This window comes from Meles meles, chromosome 4 (genome assembly GCF_922984935.1).
Source record: "Meles meles chromosome 4, mMelMel3.1 paternal haplotype, whole genome shotgun sequence".
Classification (NCBI taxonomy): Eukaryota; Metazoa; Chordata; class Mammalia; order Carnivora; family Mustelidae; genus Meles; species Meles meles.
Genome location: NC_060069.1, coordinates 50,610,054 through 50,628,659, shown reverse-complemented (window position 1 = coordinate 50,628,659; position 18,606 = coordinate 50,610,054). Strand labels below are relative to the sequence as shown.

Sequence of the window (18,606 nt, the reverse complement as noted above, 5' to 3'; positions counted from 1 at the left end):
CCAGAAAGAAGGCCCTGGGTTTTACCTTCCAAGAGCCCTTCCAGCTATGAAGTTCTCTAGTTTATAAACATTAAAATGCTATTCCATCACATGGTGGCGGATTTGTGCTTTTACATGTTTGTGAGGTATCATGGTAGGTGCTGAAGTTCCCTAGGAATCATGGGACAATGCTTGGTATAGTCTTTGCACCAGAAGATGTGTTCAGGGGGCTAATTTGATGCCTCTAAACTGAAGCCATAACCTAGAGGTTTCTTTCAGATCTTGTATGTCCTTGACTGGATGAATGTCAGTAGCATCATGACTGTAGCTGTCTACACCATTTACATAGTTACTGAGGTCATGAGGTGTCCCATGGAAACATGCCAAAGAGCATAAGGTAAAACTGAGATTTAGAAAATGAAACTAGCTCATTCATAGGCACACAGCATTAAGTGTCAGAACAAAGACTCTAACAAAATTATACATGACATCCTATTCTTTGCATTTTTCACTATTCTGTTACATCATATGCTATCTTTCATGGTGAGCCTAAGTAACTAATACAACGCTCCTGGTCATAAAGGCATCTATGTTCTCCATGATTATTCTAATGACATTTGATAGAACAAAAGATGACAGATTTTCATAGGTCTCTTGTACTAAAGTCTTTGCTGACAAGCACTGCCTTAGTTTTATCTTTGGAGAGACTTCTTAGTTGCAGATTTATCTTCTTAGATATCACCAGTGGAGCTTAAGAGAGAAGGTTGGCTGAATTTGTATACTTATTTATTTATTTTCTTTTCAAATTTAAATTCAATTAGCCAACATATAGTATATCACTAGTTTCAGATGTAGTGTTCAATAATTCATCAGTTGCTTATAACACCCGGTGTTCATCATATCACATGCCCTCCTTAATGCCCATCACCCAATTACCCCATCCCCTCACCCACCACCCCTTTAGCAACTCTGTTGGTTTCCTATAGTCGTGTCTTATGGTTTTTCTCACTCTCTGATGACTTTCTATTGAATTTTCCCTCCCTTCCCCTATGATCCTCTTTTCTATTTCTTATATTCCATGTATGAGTGAAGCCATATGATAATTGTCTTTCTCTGATTGACTTATTTCACTCAGCATAATACCCTCCAGTTCCATCCAGGTCGATGTAAATGGTAAGTATTCATCCTTTCTGATGGCTGAGTATGAACTTGTATATTTAGAAGTATGCTACATTTCTGAGAAATGTCATTGTCATGCTCAAATTGATTGGTTACTTAGAAATAGGGTCCCTCTTGAATTTCACGCTTAAACTTCATTTGAGGTTTCCCTAAGGTAAAAGAATATAAAGTGTACTTATTAGTGAAGCTATCTTGGCAGATTTTCATTGCCTTTGGATAAAAGCAAAATTGCACTGAGCACATAAATGGACATAAGAAGCAGTAAATAATTCCATTGTGCAAGTTGCTTGAATGGACTAAAGCCAGAATGCTCCATTAGCCAGCATGCATAGAATATTCACTGAGCTTAGAGTTTATTACCAGGACAGGGGCGGGGGGGAAAGAGAGAGAGAGAGAAAAGAAAGAAAGAAAGAAAAAAAGAAAGAAAGAAAGAAAGAAAGAAAGAAAGAAAGAAAGCAAGAGAAAGAAAGAAGAAAGAAAGAAAGAAAGAAAAGAAACAGAATGAAGGAACGTATGGGGGTGAGGGATGATAAATGTCAACATAGGAATGTCAGCTGGGAAGGTGAGAGGTTAGAAAGGGAACTTTAGAGGTACAATATCTTTCTTTTCCTCTCTTCTTCTTTTTTTTTTTTTCTTTGTGGGGGAAGGATTAAGTAAAAAAAAAAATATATGGTTCAGTGTCAGCTTTCAAACATAATGATCAAAAATCTGAGAACTGGGCAGTAGAATGAGCCAGACTCTTTTCTTATTTCCTTTTGAAAATAGAATCTCAGAGATCAGCCAATGGGAGAGGGGGGTGGCATATGTCTATGTGTGAGATTGTGTTTATACACATCTCTACTTGGATAAACACCCAGAAGCCACAATAGCATTCCCAAAGGTATTCTTCCTTAATACAGGAAGTGACAGCTTTGTGAAGGTACCACAATTAAGCTTTGGGTTTTTATTCTAGATCCCAGGATTTAATTTCTAGAAGAAATGAGAGCTCTATGATGTTCCATGGGGCTGTTTAGAATTACAGGCAACTTAGTTTTAAAGCCTGTTGAACGCAAAGCACCTGAGCTTAGCTTAACCTCCAGGGATCTCTTTGCATTTAGAAATGTCTAAAACCACAAACCATAAATTCTGATGGGCACATGTAAAAGAAGAGACCACAGGAATTACAGTTTTGTTGTTCAGCGTGGCCACACTCTCCTGCCACAACCTCCCTCCCATCACTCCCAAGGCTCCCAAGGGTCCTCTTGTTCTTGCACTTGGGTTTACCAGATGACCAGGCCTGGGTTATACCAGGTAGTGTGTGAAAAGGCAGGCAAAATTCCTTTTCGAGCTTTGATATGTTTGTTTCTGCAACTTTGCTGCATGGAATGTGTGCAGAGAACAGACCAAAGCTGAAGTCACAGATATTTTGGATAGGTCCTCATCCCTCTTAAGGATCATATATATGCTACTGTTCTTGATGTCCCATGTCTCTTCTCAGTCATTTCCTGCTTGCATTTTTTTTTTTTTTTTTTTTGTGGAAACTGGAACTGCTGTCATTCCCCTCCTTCTTGAAACTTCCTGCCACCTCAGCACTTCAGTTCCTGTCCCACCACCTTGAATCTTCCTGTCCCTTTCCCACTTAACCATTACCATCAGAATATTGGCATGAAATTAATATCCCTATTTCCATCCCTGGCTTTGGTCCTCGGCACCAGAGTCACACTTCCAGCGAGGCATTTCCATATAGGATTCTCAACAACACCCAGAACTCATCATGTTTATTCTTTTATTCTTATCTCCTAAATTTCTGGAATGATCAATTAGTAGGCAAGCCATTTAGCATCATTATAAAGGTTAGCTGAGACACTACCTTACTTTGCCATCCTTTTCTTTTTGTGTTAATCTAATCGCAATGGCTAATCTAAAGGCATTCCTTTCTTGTAGGAGACAAGGAGAAGGCCTTAGGATCTACTGGGGAAGTCTGGAACAGCAGTCCCTCTTTTCCCGCTGGAACCCATGGTCCACTGAGGTGCCTTATGCGACCTTCACTGAGCACCCTATGAAATATTCCAATGAGAAGTTCCTCAAAATTTGTGAGGTAGGCAGTTTGGGCAGCACTCTTTGATCACCTTTGATGGTGAAGCTGTGTGCTTCTAAAACATGTACTGTTCCAAAAAACAAACAAACAAAAAAGGTAAGATACAACCTGGGTTTATACAGATACAAACTTTACAAGGTTTGCAGTATTTTTTAGTAAACAGTGGAGCTGTTTTATTTATTAAAAATATAAAATGTCGGGGTGTCTAGGTGGCTTAGTGGGTTAAGCTTCTGCCTTTGGCTCAGGTCATGATCTCAGAGTCCTGGGATCGAGCCTCGCATCGGGCTCTCTGTTCGGCAGGAAGCCTGCTTCCCCCTCTCTCTCTGCTTGTCTCTCTGCCTACTTGTGATCTCTCTCTCTGTCAAATAAATAAATAAAATTTTTTTAAAAATAAAAAATATATAATGTTTATATTAACCATATTGATTCCTCCTTGCTAATTTCTTACCAAAAATTATAGTGTAATATTATTTAAAAATCACAATACTTGTGTCTGACTGTGTTTATTGCCAAAAGGATACATATAATTTTATGTATGTCATTAAATTCTAATTATTTTATTCAGAGAAGGAGTGTGGGATAGTATGAAGCATAAAGTCAGATATGGCTCTTTGGTCATGTTTGTCATTTTTCTTTCCGGACCTTGATAGTCTCATCTCTAAAATGGACATAATGATGATCACTGCCCTTCCTCCTAACTTCATTGGAGCACTGTAAGGTTAAATGGGATAATGTGTATATAAATGTTCCATAAATGGTAAAGCAATCAGGAGGTAATTAAGAGTATTTTTATGTCTTTCAATCTCATCTCTCCAAATAGATTTTATCAGGGAGGGATAGTGGAAGGGAGAGTCCTTCTACCCTTCTTTCATCCCCCCTAGGGAAATTCAGGCAGTGTTAGCACACCGTAGGTAGGAAGTAAAACAATTGGAGCTATAAATGCAGAGAAAGATCAGACTTTTATATTTTCAGTAAAATCCATATACACATAGGAATGTGCTTATAGGCCAGAGGTAAACCTGAAGACCATAAGCCCCTAACTTCACCGGAGCACTGTAAGGTTAAATGGGACAGACGAAGAGATTCTTGCCTTCTCTGGCCTTTCTACATTTACTTTTATATGCTGTCATTCACTTCCAAACATCACAACTCTCTATTTGGTATAAATTCAAAAATTAGCAACATACATCTAAAGTCGTTCTGTGGAGGGATGGCATGCATTGCATTGCCTGCGTTGTTTCCAACACAGCTATTTATGCAAGTATGCATATGTATAAAAATATTTTCAATTGATAAGCCCCCTATTTTAAAAATGAAAAACATATGTGATTATAGGATAGATGGAGTCTTCATTCTCCCTAATATATAGATGGAGTTGGCTTAAATCCCTTCTGCTCTCAGAAAGGTCAATGGTCTTTACAAGATTGATGCAAATGTCCTCGGGGGCTTATGGTCTCCAGGTTTACCTCAAGCTAATTGCAGGCACTGAGTTAGTTCATTGTATGGATCATGTAATAGTCCAGTTTCACGATGCTGCAAGCCCAAGCTTCAACATCAGCCCCTAACCTGACTCTACCACCCAAAAGCAACAAAACAGAACAAAATGAAGACCAATGAGAACAGCAAAAACAGTTACACAAAGGCATTGATGCAAGAGCAGACTTGCTGAGGGTTTCAGGGAGATGGAGTGGGAATTTTTATCATTATGAGCTCAAACCTCACAGGGACTATCAGGTCTCCCTGTTTTTAAAATCCTTATTAATTATAATACTCTGATACATTGCTTCACAATCCTTTCTCCTCTCCTCTGGATCCTGTCTTCCTCCTCCCCAAACACTTGCCTTTCCTCTTCCTCTTTCCCTTCTTCTCCTTTCTTTTTCTTTCTCCTTCTCCTTCTTTTTCTTTTTTTTCCCCCTTCTTCTTCTCCTCCTCCTCCTTCTTCTTTTCTTCTTATTAACAGTTCAGATTATTTTGTCTGTTTGTTTTTTTCTAACACCTGCTAATCCAACCCCAAATGCTTAATAATGTATTTTTCCAAAGTAATTTCCCACCTTTAAAGAAAGTCTAGTTCTGGTCATTAAAATAATATGTATTTTGCATTAATAGTAATTGTATTTTATTGTAAGTTAAAATAAATACCAACTTTGGTTTCTACATCCATCACTTTCTGAGCCATGTCTCTTATTCCTCATACCTGATGCATTAAGTACTTACTCCCTGAGTGTCCTTTGCTGGAAGACGTTCAGGGTAAGGGATTAAAGAATAAGTTCTATTCACTGCAGAGAAATGGCACTGCATTACTCTAATTTCTGATGGTACTTTGTTTGATTCTGATATATATATATATGAATATATATATAAATACAATAAAATAATTTTAAAAGGAAGATAAGAAACAAAATGTCAAATGAAGGGATAGAATAATTGACTCCCAAATACCATGAATGTGGTTAGTAGAATGGAGTATTAATTTTACACAAGCCTTCAATAATTATTAGTCAAGGCTAAAAGGAAAACTCAATATTTATAAAGCTCTTGTTAGATGGGAGTAAGAATAGCAGGTGTGTGTGTGTGCACTCGAGCTCCCATGTGTGGATGTGAGTATAATGAATGGTTGTTTAGTTGGTTGGTTTTCAGTCAATCAAACTATTTTGTGGATCTGTCAAGTGTATTTCCTTTAAGGTTTTTTCTCTTAATCTACTCTTCCAAAGCTTTTTTTTTTACTTCCTGGCAACAGTCTGGCATTTTTCATTTGCCAAACTATTTCTTATTCAAAGGCCACCCCAAGTCCTGATTCTCTATGAAAACAAATGATCTCCATCTGTGATGTCAGATGATGAATACTCTGATCCAGTTCTTTGAGTCTTAATTTCTCTTTTGTTGTTGGTTTTATGTCACAATATTATTTGTGTTTAGGATATTTTCCAAGATTGGCCTTAATTAACACTCAGTTATATTAATGTAAATGAGTAAATAAGAAGAAAGATGATTCTGTGGACATATAATCCCTTTTATGTGAGTATTTTGGCATAACATTAAGATTTTAAAAGGATGATATAAATGAGTTTTTCCATTCCCCTTATAAATGAAATGGGGAAAAGTGGAAAAATATGGGGAAATTGCATAACTAAATTGAATACCTGAAGTAATTTAACTCAATTTAACAAGTCTATTAATGCAGAGGAAAAGGAATCCTATAGAGCTGGGTTACATATAGTCAAAATTTTCAAATTATGTACAGTCCAATGGAATAACTTATTTAAAAAATACATTAAAAAATCCAAATTTATTCTTACTCAGAGTCTTTTCTTGTATGGCACCTGAGATCCCTTTATTCAACAAGTATTTTCTGACATCTACAAAGTATAGGTATTATTGTTCAGGATACAAACATAAATGAGACAAGATTCATATCTTTGTGGAAGACATTGCTTAACAGAGGAGGTAGATAAAAATGCAAATATTTTTACATGAGTACTAAGTTGATTAAACTAGAAGTTTAGATCAAATGAAGAGGAGTGGAGGCACATGAAGGTACAAATGACATTCATAGAAACAGGGTAATTTAATTTATCTGGAGTTTATGGAATTTTATTATATATTCCTATCGTGATTATAATGGCTCAAATAATAGGTATAAGGGCTTAAGTTAAGGTCAGTAAGAATGGAGAGAAAATAAAGAAATTTTGAGATATTCAAGACACAGAATTAATGGAAGCAGGTAACTTACATGATATAGTAGGTAGAGGAGAGAAAGAGGTTGAAGATGATGTAGTTTCTGGTTTGGGTAGATGGTGAGTCCATCAATTTCAATGGGGAAAACTGAAAGGAGAGTAGGTTTAGAGGTTCAGTGTAGGACTTGTTGAGTTTGAGACGTCATGGAATATGGAGTTTAGTTGGTTTCAGGCAGCTAGAAATTTAGGTCTGAAGCTCAAGAGAGAAAGGAAAACTGGTAATAGAGGTCTCAAATCATATAACTTTGGGTCAAAGCTGAGTCATGGGCTTTGCTAGTCAGGCAGTTACCATAGGAAAGATCATCAATGGACACATTAATTATGCTTAAATCCGAATTCATACTATCTCTAAGTCTTTTAACACTTATCTAAAAAATTACTATCAAATTTATGCAATACAGCTTCAAAATACATCATTTTTTTCTTGTATTCATCTCACTAACTCTATAGCATTCTACATCTGGCAGATATGATGGTCAAATGGCCTCTTTCCAGACATTCTTGCTTATCTCTGAGCCTCACCAACCTGTTTCAATCTGTGTATGCATATACTTTGCATTACTCCTATAAAACAGATGTAAAAATAGGAAATAATCATTTTTTGGCATTGACTTTCTTGTTACAAGATATAAAAATAATCTCATGTAATATTGTGTAATCAGATGATATTTATTGATTATAGTTTGCAAGTTTTCATGTAATTCAACTAACAAAAATGCTGTGAGGTCAAGATAGCTATCTCTATTTTTAAAATAGTATACTTAGAGTGATTAAATGACTAAGGTATTACAACTGACTAAGGTATTACAATAAAATGCTCTATTGCCAACCTAAACAACTTACTAATAAGCAAGAAAATGGGTATAAACCTGAAGAAACTCTTTGTGCATATGTTTATGTGTGTATTTATTGATGTAACGGAATGTGATATATTATACTTATGACAAGAGTCAATTATCCTTGATTATTTCATCCACTTTATATCTGTGATTTGTAGTCTCATTTCCCCTGTTTTAACTGTTGCCTTGCTGGTTTCTTAGGATGTGTGGACAGTCTTGCTGGGGTGAACTTATGACCTAGTCCAGAGGTGGTGAATAATAGTGAATGGGTCATGAATGATCTATAATCAAATTAAAGGGATCTATAGACCAATCATTTTTACTCTTTTCTGGCATATTTACCCTTCTTTTCAAGGGAAGTATGAAAGTGAACTCATGTTTTGGCAATCAAATGTGACTTTACATCCTTTGTTCCTTAGTTTCCCTTCACATCAATTTGACAAATATTCATTGAATTGCCCACCTAGCATTGAATACTACATGCTAAACAATGTGCTAGTAAGCTGGGATACTGAGAAAAATAAAACAGATTCTGCCCTCCAGAGTAGAGGGAGAAAGCAAAAAAAAGTAATTAACAAATTATGATTTAATATGCTAAGACTGTTAATAGAGGGACTCACAAGTTTTTACGGGAGCCCAGAAGAGGCAAAAAGTAAATCCAAAACTTAACAGGTATGATAACATTTGAAGTGAAACTCAAAGTATGAGTGATGTAAGCATCAAAGGATGTGAGAAAAGACATTTGAAAATAGAAGAAAGGTGGCTGGAACCTGCAAATTACCGAGGTATATGAAATGTTCTTGAATAAAGAAGAGCTCGTTTTAGCTAGAATTTAAAACAAGTGTGTGTTGATAGGGAAGAGTTGGGGGAATGGAATAGGAAGAGGATGAAAATAAGGATGTAGAGGAACCTCTCGTGGAGGAAAGAAGCTTCTGTTTCAGCCTCCTTTTTCTCTCTACACACCTGAGCATACCCACAGTGACAGCGTCTCCATAAAAATAATTCCAGGTAAAATGTGCCAGGATGATAGAAACATGCTATCCAGCTGTGTGGCTTTTCAATTTGTTTCCAGGATTGGGTATTGGATGGACTTGCTCTTTATCCCAGCATGCTTCACTCCCTACAGAGAGAAACTTATAGCCTGAAGGTTTGGAAAAACTGCTCAGCTGAGGAATGTGGGCCTGCAGGCATGAAACCTGGTCTCTTTACCCAGTGTAAACAGGAAGCAACTTATGGTTGTAATAAGGAAAACTGAGACTCTAGGCAGTGAACTGCTGGCAGACGGCACCTGAAGCAGCCCAGGAGCCCAGTCACTCAGCTGGTAAATAATTGCTGTAGAGTCAAGAAGAACGTTCCGCGCTCCCACCACCCTCCCTCCCGCCCACCTCCAACACACCCACCCACCCACACACACTGCTATACTTTACCCCAACCAGCACTCAGCTCCTATGTAATTTGAGTTGTTAAAACTTGACCCTCTGTCTTTAAGACTGGAATAAAAGAAGGAGACAAGGGTGGGTGTATAAAAGCTTTTAGAGAAAAGAATGTGGCTGGTGGCATTCATATCGGATGACACGGCGTTCCTGTCACACAGATTGAGTTCAGGTGCTTGAGATGCTCAGAAGCCAGCTTGGGGACTTGGCCTTTTGTCTGCCTTTCCTTCAATGTGCTGCTTGTCACTTTGTCTTCATGGTCCCTCCTCCTTTTAGAGGGCTCACCAAAATGACTAGAAACGAAGTGCATCTGACGCTAATGAAATGCCGGGTTCATGGAGTATGAAATAGTGTCAACTTTTTCTTCCCAGCACTTAGATGTTGAGGCCACAGAGGCTTCTCTGAATGAAGCTGATGATGAGGACTGGAGAAGCATCCAGTCATCTGATCTAAAGACATTTATTGAGCTAGAAAAGATATCCTGACAGTCCAGAGGGTGTTCGTGATGGAAATGTCGAGGTGAATTGCATTTTGGTCTTCAAGAAGTCATAGTTTGATGGTGATATTGTCAGTGATTTTTTGACAGTATTTGTTGATTCCTGGTAATAAGCTTCCTTAATGGCCTTTGCAATATGTCTCCGCGTTCCAGCCTCATCTCATTCCATTTCCCCAGCCCTTCCTGAAATACACGAATATGTGTATCTGTACATGGAGAGCTTATACACAAACCCTTCGTTATTAAAGTTTAGAGCTTATACACAAACCCTTCGTTATTAAAGTTGGTTTAATCTTCACAGCCACCCTCTGCCTTTGACCCTATTAGTATTCTTTTTTTTTTTTTTTAATGGAAAAGGAACGATAAAATTCAGAGAGGTTGAATAACTTGCTCACAGTCACACAGCTCATGAGTACCTTATTTGCAGCCTAAGACTGGATCTGTTTGATCTCAATACTCATGTTACATCATGCATACTTCCTTTAGTTCAGTGCTTTCCAACAGGGGATGATTTTTACCTCCTGGGGGACATTTAGCAATGTCTTAAGACATTTTTGGTTCTCACACCTGGGGTGGGGATACTATTGGTATCTGGTGGGGAGAGGCTATTGAGGATGCTTAACATCCTAAAATATAGAGGACATTGTCCCTCACAGCAAGGAATTATTTGGCACAAAGTAACAATAGTCCCAAGGTAAAGAAACCTTGGTTTACTTATATAGACAAACAACCACACGTATGACTCTAATTCTTAGAAAACTGGATGAAATATTTAAGTGGAGATCTAAATGCAATGTGATAGCATAAAATATTAATTTTTACCTTCAGTAGTTGGGAAGGCAAGTGGGAGAGATAGGATTTGCATTTGGTTTTGAAAAATAAATAGGAGCATAGACAATATAGGTCTTTGTGGACTTGAAAACACTGTCAGAGCTAGAGGTTGCTAGGCAAGCATAGTATAGTGTTTTTAAAAAATTTTTTAGAAGCAAAAGACTTTTTAAAAATAAAATCTTACTTGAAACCCAAATATATAAACCTGTTAAGAATAGAGCAGCTCTAATTGATGTGATTGTAGCAACAGGCGTATGTTACTTCCTTGCCTTCCCATATCTTCTTCCCAAACCATCAGGAATATCTGTTGTTCCAACATTGTTAATAAGAACACTTCCTTTCTTTTCAAAAGAATCTTTGTTTGGATGATAAATCATATGGTCATCCAACCTATGAGGAAATCTGGTCTTCTAAGGAACATGGTGTGAAAATTCTGAGTATAATTTTTTTTTTCTATCCTTTCTGAAAAATAAGGAACATAAATCCTTTGCTAAATATTAGAGTTTTACTGCTCATAATAACAGTATGCTATAGAAGAGAGGACTCTAACACTTAAGTCAGGAGACTTGGGTCCAAGACTTTGCTCAGTTGTTTACAAGTTATTTATCACTGGAAAAATCTCTGAAACACTTGGACCCTCAGTTTACCTGTTAGATCCCCTATGTGTTACCCCCAATGCCTAGCATCTTGTTCAGCAAAGCTTTCTGAATTTGTGGATTTTTTTAAAGATTTTATTTATTTATTTGACAGAGAGAGAGAGATCACAAGCAGGCAGAGAGGCAGGCAGAGGGGGAGGGGAGAGCAGGCTCACCGCTGAGCAGAGAGCCCAATGTGGAGCTTGATCCCAGGACCCTGAGACCATGACCTGAACCAAAGGCAGAGGCTCAACCCACTGAGCCATCCAGGTGCCCCTGAATTTGTGGATTCCTAATCTCTGCCCTATATCTTATCTTATGTAGGCTCTTAACTTCACTTTATGAATATTGTTCTTAACCTCAGGATCTATAATTATTATTTTGGAATCATTGACTATAGACACAGACCTATCATCTCTATATTTCTTCAGGCCCTAGACTCATGTATTCAGCTGACCATTAGAAATTACTAAGAGGCTTACTGGGTAGACACCTCAAACCAAACATCTAAAACAGAATCCTTGATCCCCGTACCTCACCACGTGCAAGCTCTTCTCTCGCCAAGTTTTCCCAACCCAGTAATGAAATCACTTTCTACAGTTTCTCACACCAAAAATCTAGGTGTCTTCTTTGATTCCTCTGGTCTCTTCATCCTCTATATTTCCTTACACTGGTAATTTCTATGACTCTGCCTCAAGTAGTATCCCTAAGTCAACCACTTCTCATGTTCTCCACTGCTCTTTTTGTCCAAGCCACCATCATCTCTTGCCTGGGCTAATGAAGTGATCTACAAACTCCTCTTAATCTTCCTGTTTCCATTCTTGACTCTAACAGTAAATCCTCCATAGAATAGCCAGGATTATTTAAAACAAAACAAAAAACAAACAAAACCCCAGCAAAACCCAAAAAACATGCATCATTGAACTTATCTTTAAAATCACTTCAGGGCACCTGGGTGGCTCAGGGGGTTAAGCTGCTGCCTTGGGCTCAGCTCATGATCTCAGGGTCCTGGGATTGAGCCCCACACTGGGCTCTTTGCTTGGCAGGGAGCCTGCTCCCTCCTCTCTCTCTGCCTGCCTCTCTGCCTACTTGTCATCTCTCTCTCTCTGTCTCTCTCTCTCAAATAAATTAATTAAAAAAAAATCCTTAAAATCACTTCAAGTCTTTATATGGCTCACAAGATGCTCTCTGCCTAAGATTTTACTTCAATCTCTTTTGTTTAATCACTATATTCTAGCTGTATAGGATTTTCCCCCTGTTCCTTGAATAAACTAAGCTCATCCCTACCCCACAGCCTGTACAGGTGCTTTTATTTTCTCCCTGGACTACCACATGATTGCCTCTTTTTCATCCTTTGGGCCTCAGATCAAGTTTTACTTTCTCAGAAAGATGTGCCCTGAATTCAATATCTAAAATAATCCTCAATCCTATTACTTTGCCCTTTTCCACATTTTATTTTCTACCAGAATTTATCACCATCAAAATCACCTATATTTACTTTTTCTCATACCACAAAATTGTAATATCCATGGGAACAGGATGACTGTGTTGCTCTTTAGTCACAGCACTTAGAAAATGCCTGGTGAATAGTGTAGGTGTTTCATTAATATTTTTTAGATGATTTTAAAGCTTTTTAATCTATTAGTGACATAGAGAGTTAGTTTACAGTATTAATACTGATATAAATAATTCATATATACATAGAAAATTAAAGTTGTTAAAACTAAAATGACAGCTGGTAACCTCACATAGTTAATAAATAAAGTGAAGAATTGCATGTTATTTTTCACATTACGAAGCAAAACTTGGCCTGAAGAAAGTTAGTGTTAGTAGAGTTAAACACAAAATTAAATTGACAACTAAAAACACACTCAGGAAAATAATAATATTAAAAGTAATCTTCTCAGAAGAAAACTTAAAAATGACAAAACTTGAAATGGATAAAAATCAACTTTTTGATTTAATTTAATTGTATATACATGAATTCATTCAGTGGAAATTTTTCAGAAAAAAATGGAACAATTTATAAATTATTTCTTCCAATGGAAAATTCTTCAGTGAACCCAATTGTCTTAGTGTAATTTATGTCAGAAAACACAGTTTTTTTTTTTTTTTTTTTAGAAAACACAGTCTTAATGAAAATTCAATAATGCTGGCATAACTTTGGTGTAGGTTTATATTAAAAAATATAGAGATAAGAGAAACAAAGTGAAAGTGTCATCTTGTGCCTGGCTTTCTTTGGAACTTTTCTCCTTGATCAAGTGAAAACTTCAATAATCTCGAGGAACTAATATTTAGGATTTTCTTTCAATTGAGAGTTTAAAGGCTTTTTATTTTGAAATAATTTTAGACTTACAGGAAATTGCAAAGATGGTAAAGTTTCCATGAACCCGCCATTCAAATTCTTCTAACAACTTACATAATAATATAATAAATATAATATAATATAATATAATAATCAAAACCTGGGAATTCAACAGTGGTACAACAATATTAAGTAAACTAGACGCCTTATTCAAATTTTACTTTTTTTTGGTTGTTGTTTGTTTGTTTGTTTGTTTTATGTTTCCTAACATCCTCTGTCCCAGGCTTCATATCAGGATAACATATTATATTGAGCTGTTCTGTCCTTTATTCTCCTCCAGACTGTGACAGTCTCTCATTCTTCCTTTTTTTTTAAAATTTAAATTGAATTAGCCAACATACAGTACATCATTAGTTTTGATATAATGTTCAATGATTTATTAGTAGCGTATAACACCCAGTGCTCATCAGATCCTTCACTCTTCCTTTGTTTACATGATCTTAGCACTTCGGATGAATACTGGTCAATTGTTTTGTAGAATGTCTCTTAATTTGGGTTTACCTGATGTTTTCTCATAATTGAATTGTGGTCTGCTTTTTTGGTGCATACTAGAGAGATGATGTTGTTTGTCTTCACTGTAGGCTCACAATGCATATATGCCTTATTACTAATGACGTTAACCTTGATCACTTGTTTAAAATGGCGTATGCTGGATTTCCCCTCTGCAAAGTCTGTATTTTTCCCTTTATAACTGATACATATCTTGGGGGAGATACTTTGATGCTCAAGCCATGTTTTTTGAAATCTTGTTTTCTGAGTAGAATTTAATATATCCTTTGGCATCCAGAGAACTCTGTTACTTTTAAAAAGCTCATATCAGAGTTAAAAAAATTGTATTTTGGAGTCTATGATTCATATTAAGGAAATTAGCATTCTAAGTATGGAATTGAAGGTAATGGGACTGTGGAAGTCAAAGTCTTCTCTGCCTATAAATAATGAAAATATTTGTACTTATAAATACTATGCTTTATAAAATATTTTTGAATAATTAAATTCATAAGCAATCTGATGGGGTTGGCATTTAGTATTTTTATCCTCATCGTTATTATTTTCCCATTTTCAGATGTATAAAGTAAAGCTCAGTGAGATTAAATGGTTTTATCCAAGGTATAACCATCAGTAACTGATAGGTTACTGATACCTGGCCTTGTGTATCTAATGCTAAGCATTTTCCCACTATACAGTGATGAAGTAGACATGGTTAGATAGCAGTGAGTTCCATATCACTGGATATGTCCATGGAGAGGGATGTGGTTTCTTGGTAAGGATGTGGCAAGGCATAACAATAGATGGATGGTGAATTTATAAGCTTAAGATCAGTTCTGACCTTGAGAATATATGATTATTAAACATAATGATTAAATGTCCATGTTATTAACTTATTCTGTTTTTTCTACTTTCCTCTTTGGAGGTTGAAGAAAGGTTATTTCTTTCTGCTTTTCTTATTCAATCAACTAAAACACTGGTGGAATTTGCTGAAAGGAAGGATGTCCTTCCTTTTAGATGTGTGATTGTAGCTTGTATCTTTCAGAAGCAACAATGTTTAGATCCTTTTTAAGATCTCAAGGAGGATGTTGGAACTGCAAATAGTAATAAGAAGTACCTTCTATCTGTCATTGCTGTTACCATGGAGAACAAGCAAAACCTTAGTTCTTTGTTAGTTACATCCTTTAGCCTCAGTGAAGCGAGTCCATTTTTTAAAATTAATGTTTTGGTATTACTCACTTACTTTAACTCTTACTTTAAAGAAAAATAGAGAGACAGGGGTACCTGAGTGGCTCAGATGGTTAAATGTCCAACTCTTTTTTTTTTTTCTTTTAAAAATTATTTATTTAATTGAAAGAGAGAGAGTGAGAGAGAGCATGAGAGAGAAGGTTAGAGGGAGAAGCAAACTCTCCATGGAGCTGGGAGCCTGATGTGGGACTCGATCTCGGGCCTCCAGGATCATTACCTGAGCTGAAGGCCAGTCACTTAACCAACAACCTATCCAGGTGCTCTAAGTGTCCAACTCTTAATTTTGGCTCAGGTCACAATCTCTGGGTTGTGGGATTGAGCCCCCCCTCAGCCTCCATGCTCAACAGGGAGTCTACTTGAGATTCTCTTTCTCTCCCTCTGCTCCTCCTCCACTTGCACAAGCACATGGTCTTTCAAATAAATAAATCTTAAAAAAAATAAAAAAAAGAAAAGTAGAGAGACAAATATAGCTGTTTATTTGGAAAACCTAGAGATATTGAGGTAGTCCAGAAAACTATTTTGTTTTATCATCATAATCATTTTTTTTAAACTTCTGATATTATGATATTATCTAAAATCCATAGATCTCAATGCTTTTCAAAAGAATGAACTAAGGCTTAAAAGGGGAAATGAATTTACAATGTTACACAGTTAGAAAATTATAGAAGTTTTATTTGCATGGCTTTTTTTTTCCTTTTTGTTTATGGGTTAGGTTAACTAGCAATAGTAGATACATTCTAAATTTTAAATGTTTTTTTCTTACTGATAAGGAAGCTAAGACTAGAGTGAAGAAGTGGTTTACCCAAGGGCAATATAAAATTAAGAACCCAGGATAAGATCTCTATGGAAAATTGTATTATGGGGAAAGACTACAGGCTTCTCTATCTTCATTGAATTATCAATCTTGTGTTAGTCCCTTAAAGCAAAGATTTGTCTCCTCATGGGCAAATGGGAAGAACAATGATCACTTTACATAGTATGCTTAATAATTTGAATTGATAGAGGAATATACTCTAATAAGAGTCTTAATTTAGATTAGTGGTCAGTTGCCTAGGAAACAGATTTGGATCTCACTGTGAATTAAATTTTATTCCCCATGTTCTTTTTCACTGTGGTGCAGAAAGTGAAGTTACTGTGGGAAAGTCATTTACCTTCCATGAATCTTGGTTTTCTAACATGGATGTCGTGATAGCTTCTTTGACTTACCTAATATATTTATATAAGAAAGAAATCATGGAAATAAAAAGAGCTTATTGGAAATACAAAGATATGAGCTTTCCTACTTCATTTCCTTGCTTGTTTCTCTATTTAGAATGCTCCCTGAATTACCTCCTCTTAATCCAATTCATCTTGGCTTGAACAAAAAAAGGAATTTTTCTTTTACTCACTTAACTTAAAAGTTCAGTGTTGACTGATCTAATAATTTGAATGACTTTGTCAAGAATTCACCTTTCTCTACATCTTAGTTTCTTTCACTTTTGTGGGCTTATTTCTTAGTCAGGTTCTTACTATGTGTGGCAAAATGACCATGAATACCTCCAGGCTTGTATTCTATCAGTTTTATAACAATATTGTTCATGTGCTCATTCTTAACCAATATCTGTGACCAGAAAAATGGAGTCCTCTGATTGGCTAGGCCTGAACCATATCCTAAAGTCAGAGCCACTTAAACTCTGTGGGCTAAATGGAATAGGGTTGTTCTCCAAGGAACAAAGGAGGTACTCTTGTTGGAAGAAGTATCTCCAATGATGGAAAGGATGCTGGGTTGGAAAAAAAACAACAGCTGTTGACAAGGCTCTTCCTAACCCCATTTTACCTAATGAAACCCTGTGAACCCTTTAAGGATTGTCTCAAGAGTTTCCTTTTGAGGTCATTTCTGATCCTCTCATTACATATGATTTCTCCTTCTTTTGTGTTACCTTAGCATCTTGTGCTTCTTTTGCTTTTTATTTTCACAAACTTTGTGTAATTGTTACACGTTCATTTCTTAGGGGCACCTGGGTATCTCTGTCTGTTGAGCATCTGACTCTTGGTTTTGGCTCAGGTCACGCTCTTGGGGTCATGGAATTGAGCCTCACCTGGGGTTGCATGCTCAGCACCAAGGTCTGATTATCCCTCTCCCTCTACTCCTACCCTGCTCTCTCTGTCTCTCTCAAATAAATAAATAAAATCTTAAAAAAAAAAAGAACTTCATTTCTTAGATTATTATAGTATCACTTCTTTGGAGACAGAGACTCTATCTTACTTGTCATTAAATCTTCAGCAGCACCCAACAGGTGTCTGATTCTTAATAGACTACCAGCAAATATTTATTAAACTGACTTCTTAATGTTGTACAAATTATGAAAGATGAAAAATAAACAGTATGAGGCAGATAATTTCATTATGTACATAATCTATTGACTGATGAATTTATAAAAGACTAACGGAAGCAATGTTGATAATTCTGAGAAACGATTTCTATATAAGTAAGGATAGTTGCAGCCTCAGGAGAGTTGTCCACTTTGGTAAGGACTGGCTGGGGAGGAATCTACTTTACATTTACTAACTGTGCCTTTTTTTCCTCTTCAGTTGTCTGGGTTCACGTCTAAGCTTGTTCCAGCTATCCAGAATGCCCACAAGAATTCCACTGGATCTGAAAGAAGAAAGGGACTGATGGTGCTAACTGAACCCATTTTGATTGAAACCTACATGGGGCTGATGTCATTCATTGGAAACCGCAACAAACTTGGCTATTCCCTTGCCCGCGGGAGTATTGGTTTTTGAGATGTTTTTTGGTGTATAAGTATGTCATCCACTGATACATATTTATCGAAGATTCTGTTTCAGGCCACCATAGTTTTGGATTGAAACAATTCATTACTTCTAAATACTATAACATGATTTTGAATACATAGTGTCTTAGGAAATCTAAAACTTGATTAGACTGATATGTGTACACTTCAGACCTTGTGTAAGTATAACCAAATTTCCTAAAACCGAAAAATACATTTTCTTAAGCTCATCAAATAGTATATGTGCTGCCGAAGCGAGCACTTAAGCTCATCAAATAATGTTATCAATGAATGCCTGATCATAAACTGAGGGTAGACTCTGGGTTCTTATTCTTCTGTCCTCTAAATGTAGGTGTTTTCTGGATCTTGGTCTTGAGTCCTTTGATTCTGATCTTCTCTTTCATTGGTCTGACTATATCATTTTAGCTACTCTTTTTGTGAGGATGAATTACAAGTCTATATTTTTATCCCTGATATTGCTTCAAGATTCAGTTTTGTATTTCTTTCTGCTTATCATATATATCAGTGTT

The 18,606-nt window shown here is 36.4% G+C and overlaps 1 protein-coding gene across 1 annotated transcript in view; it reads left to right on the top strand.

Moving 5' to 3' along the window:
- TPRG1 (tumor protein p63 regulated 1) overlaps positions 1 to 18,068 on the top strand; it is a 122,498-nt gene extending 104,430 nt beyond the window's left edge. The window contains exons 4-5 of the mRNA XM_046003893.1: positions 3,082 to 3,235; positions 17,874 to 18,068. Coding sequence (XP_045859849.1) covers positions 3,082 to 3,235; positions 17,874 to 18,068 — 349 coding nt within the window. The remainder of the gene's footprint in view (positions 1 to 3,081; positions 3,236 to 17,873) is intronic.
- Positions 18,069 to 18,606: the final 538 nt, after the last annotated feature.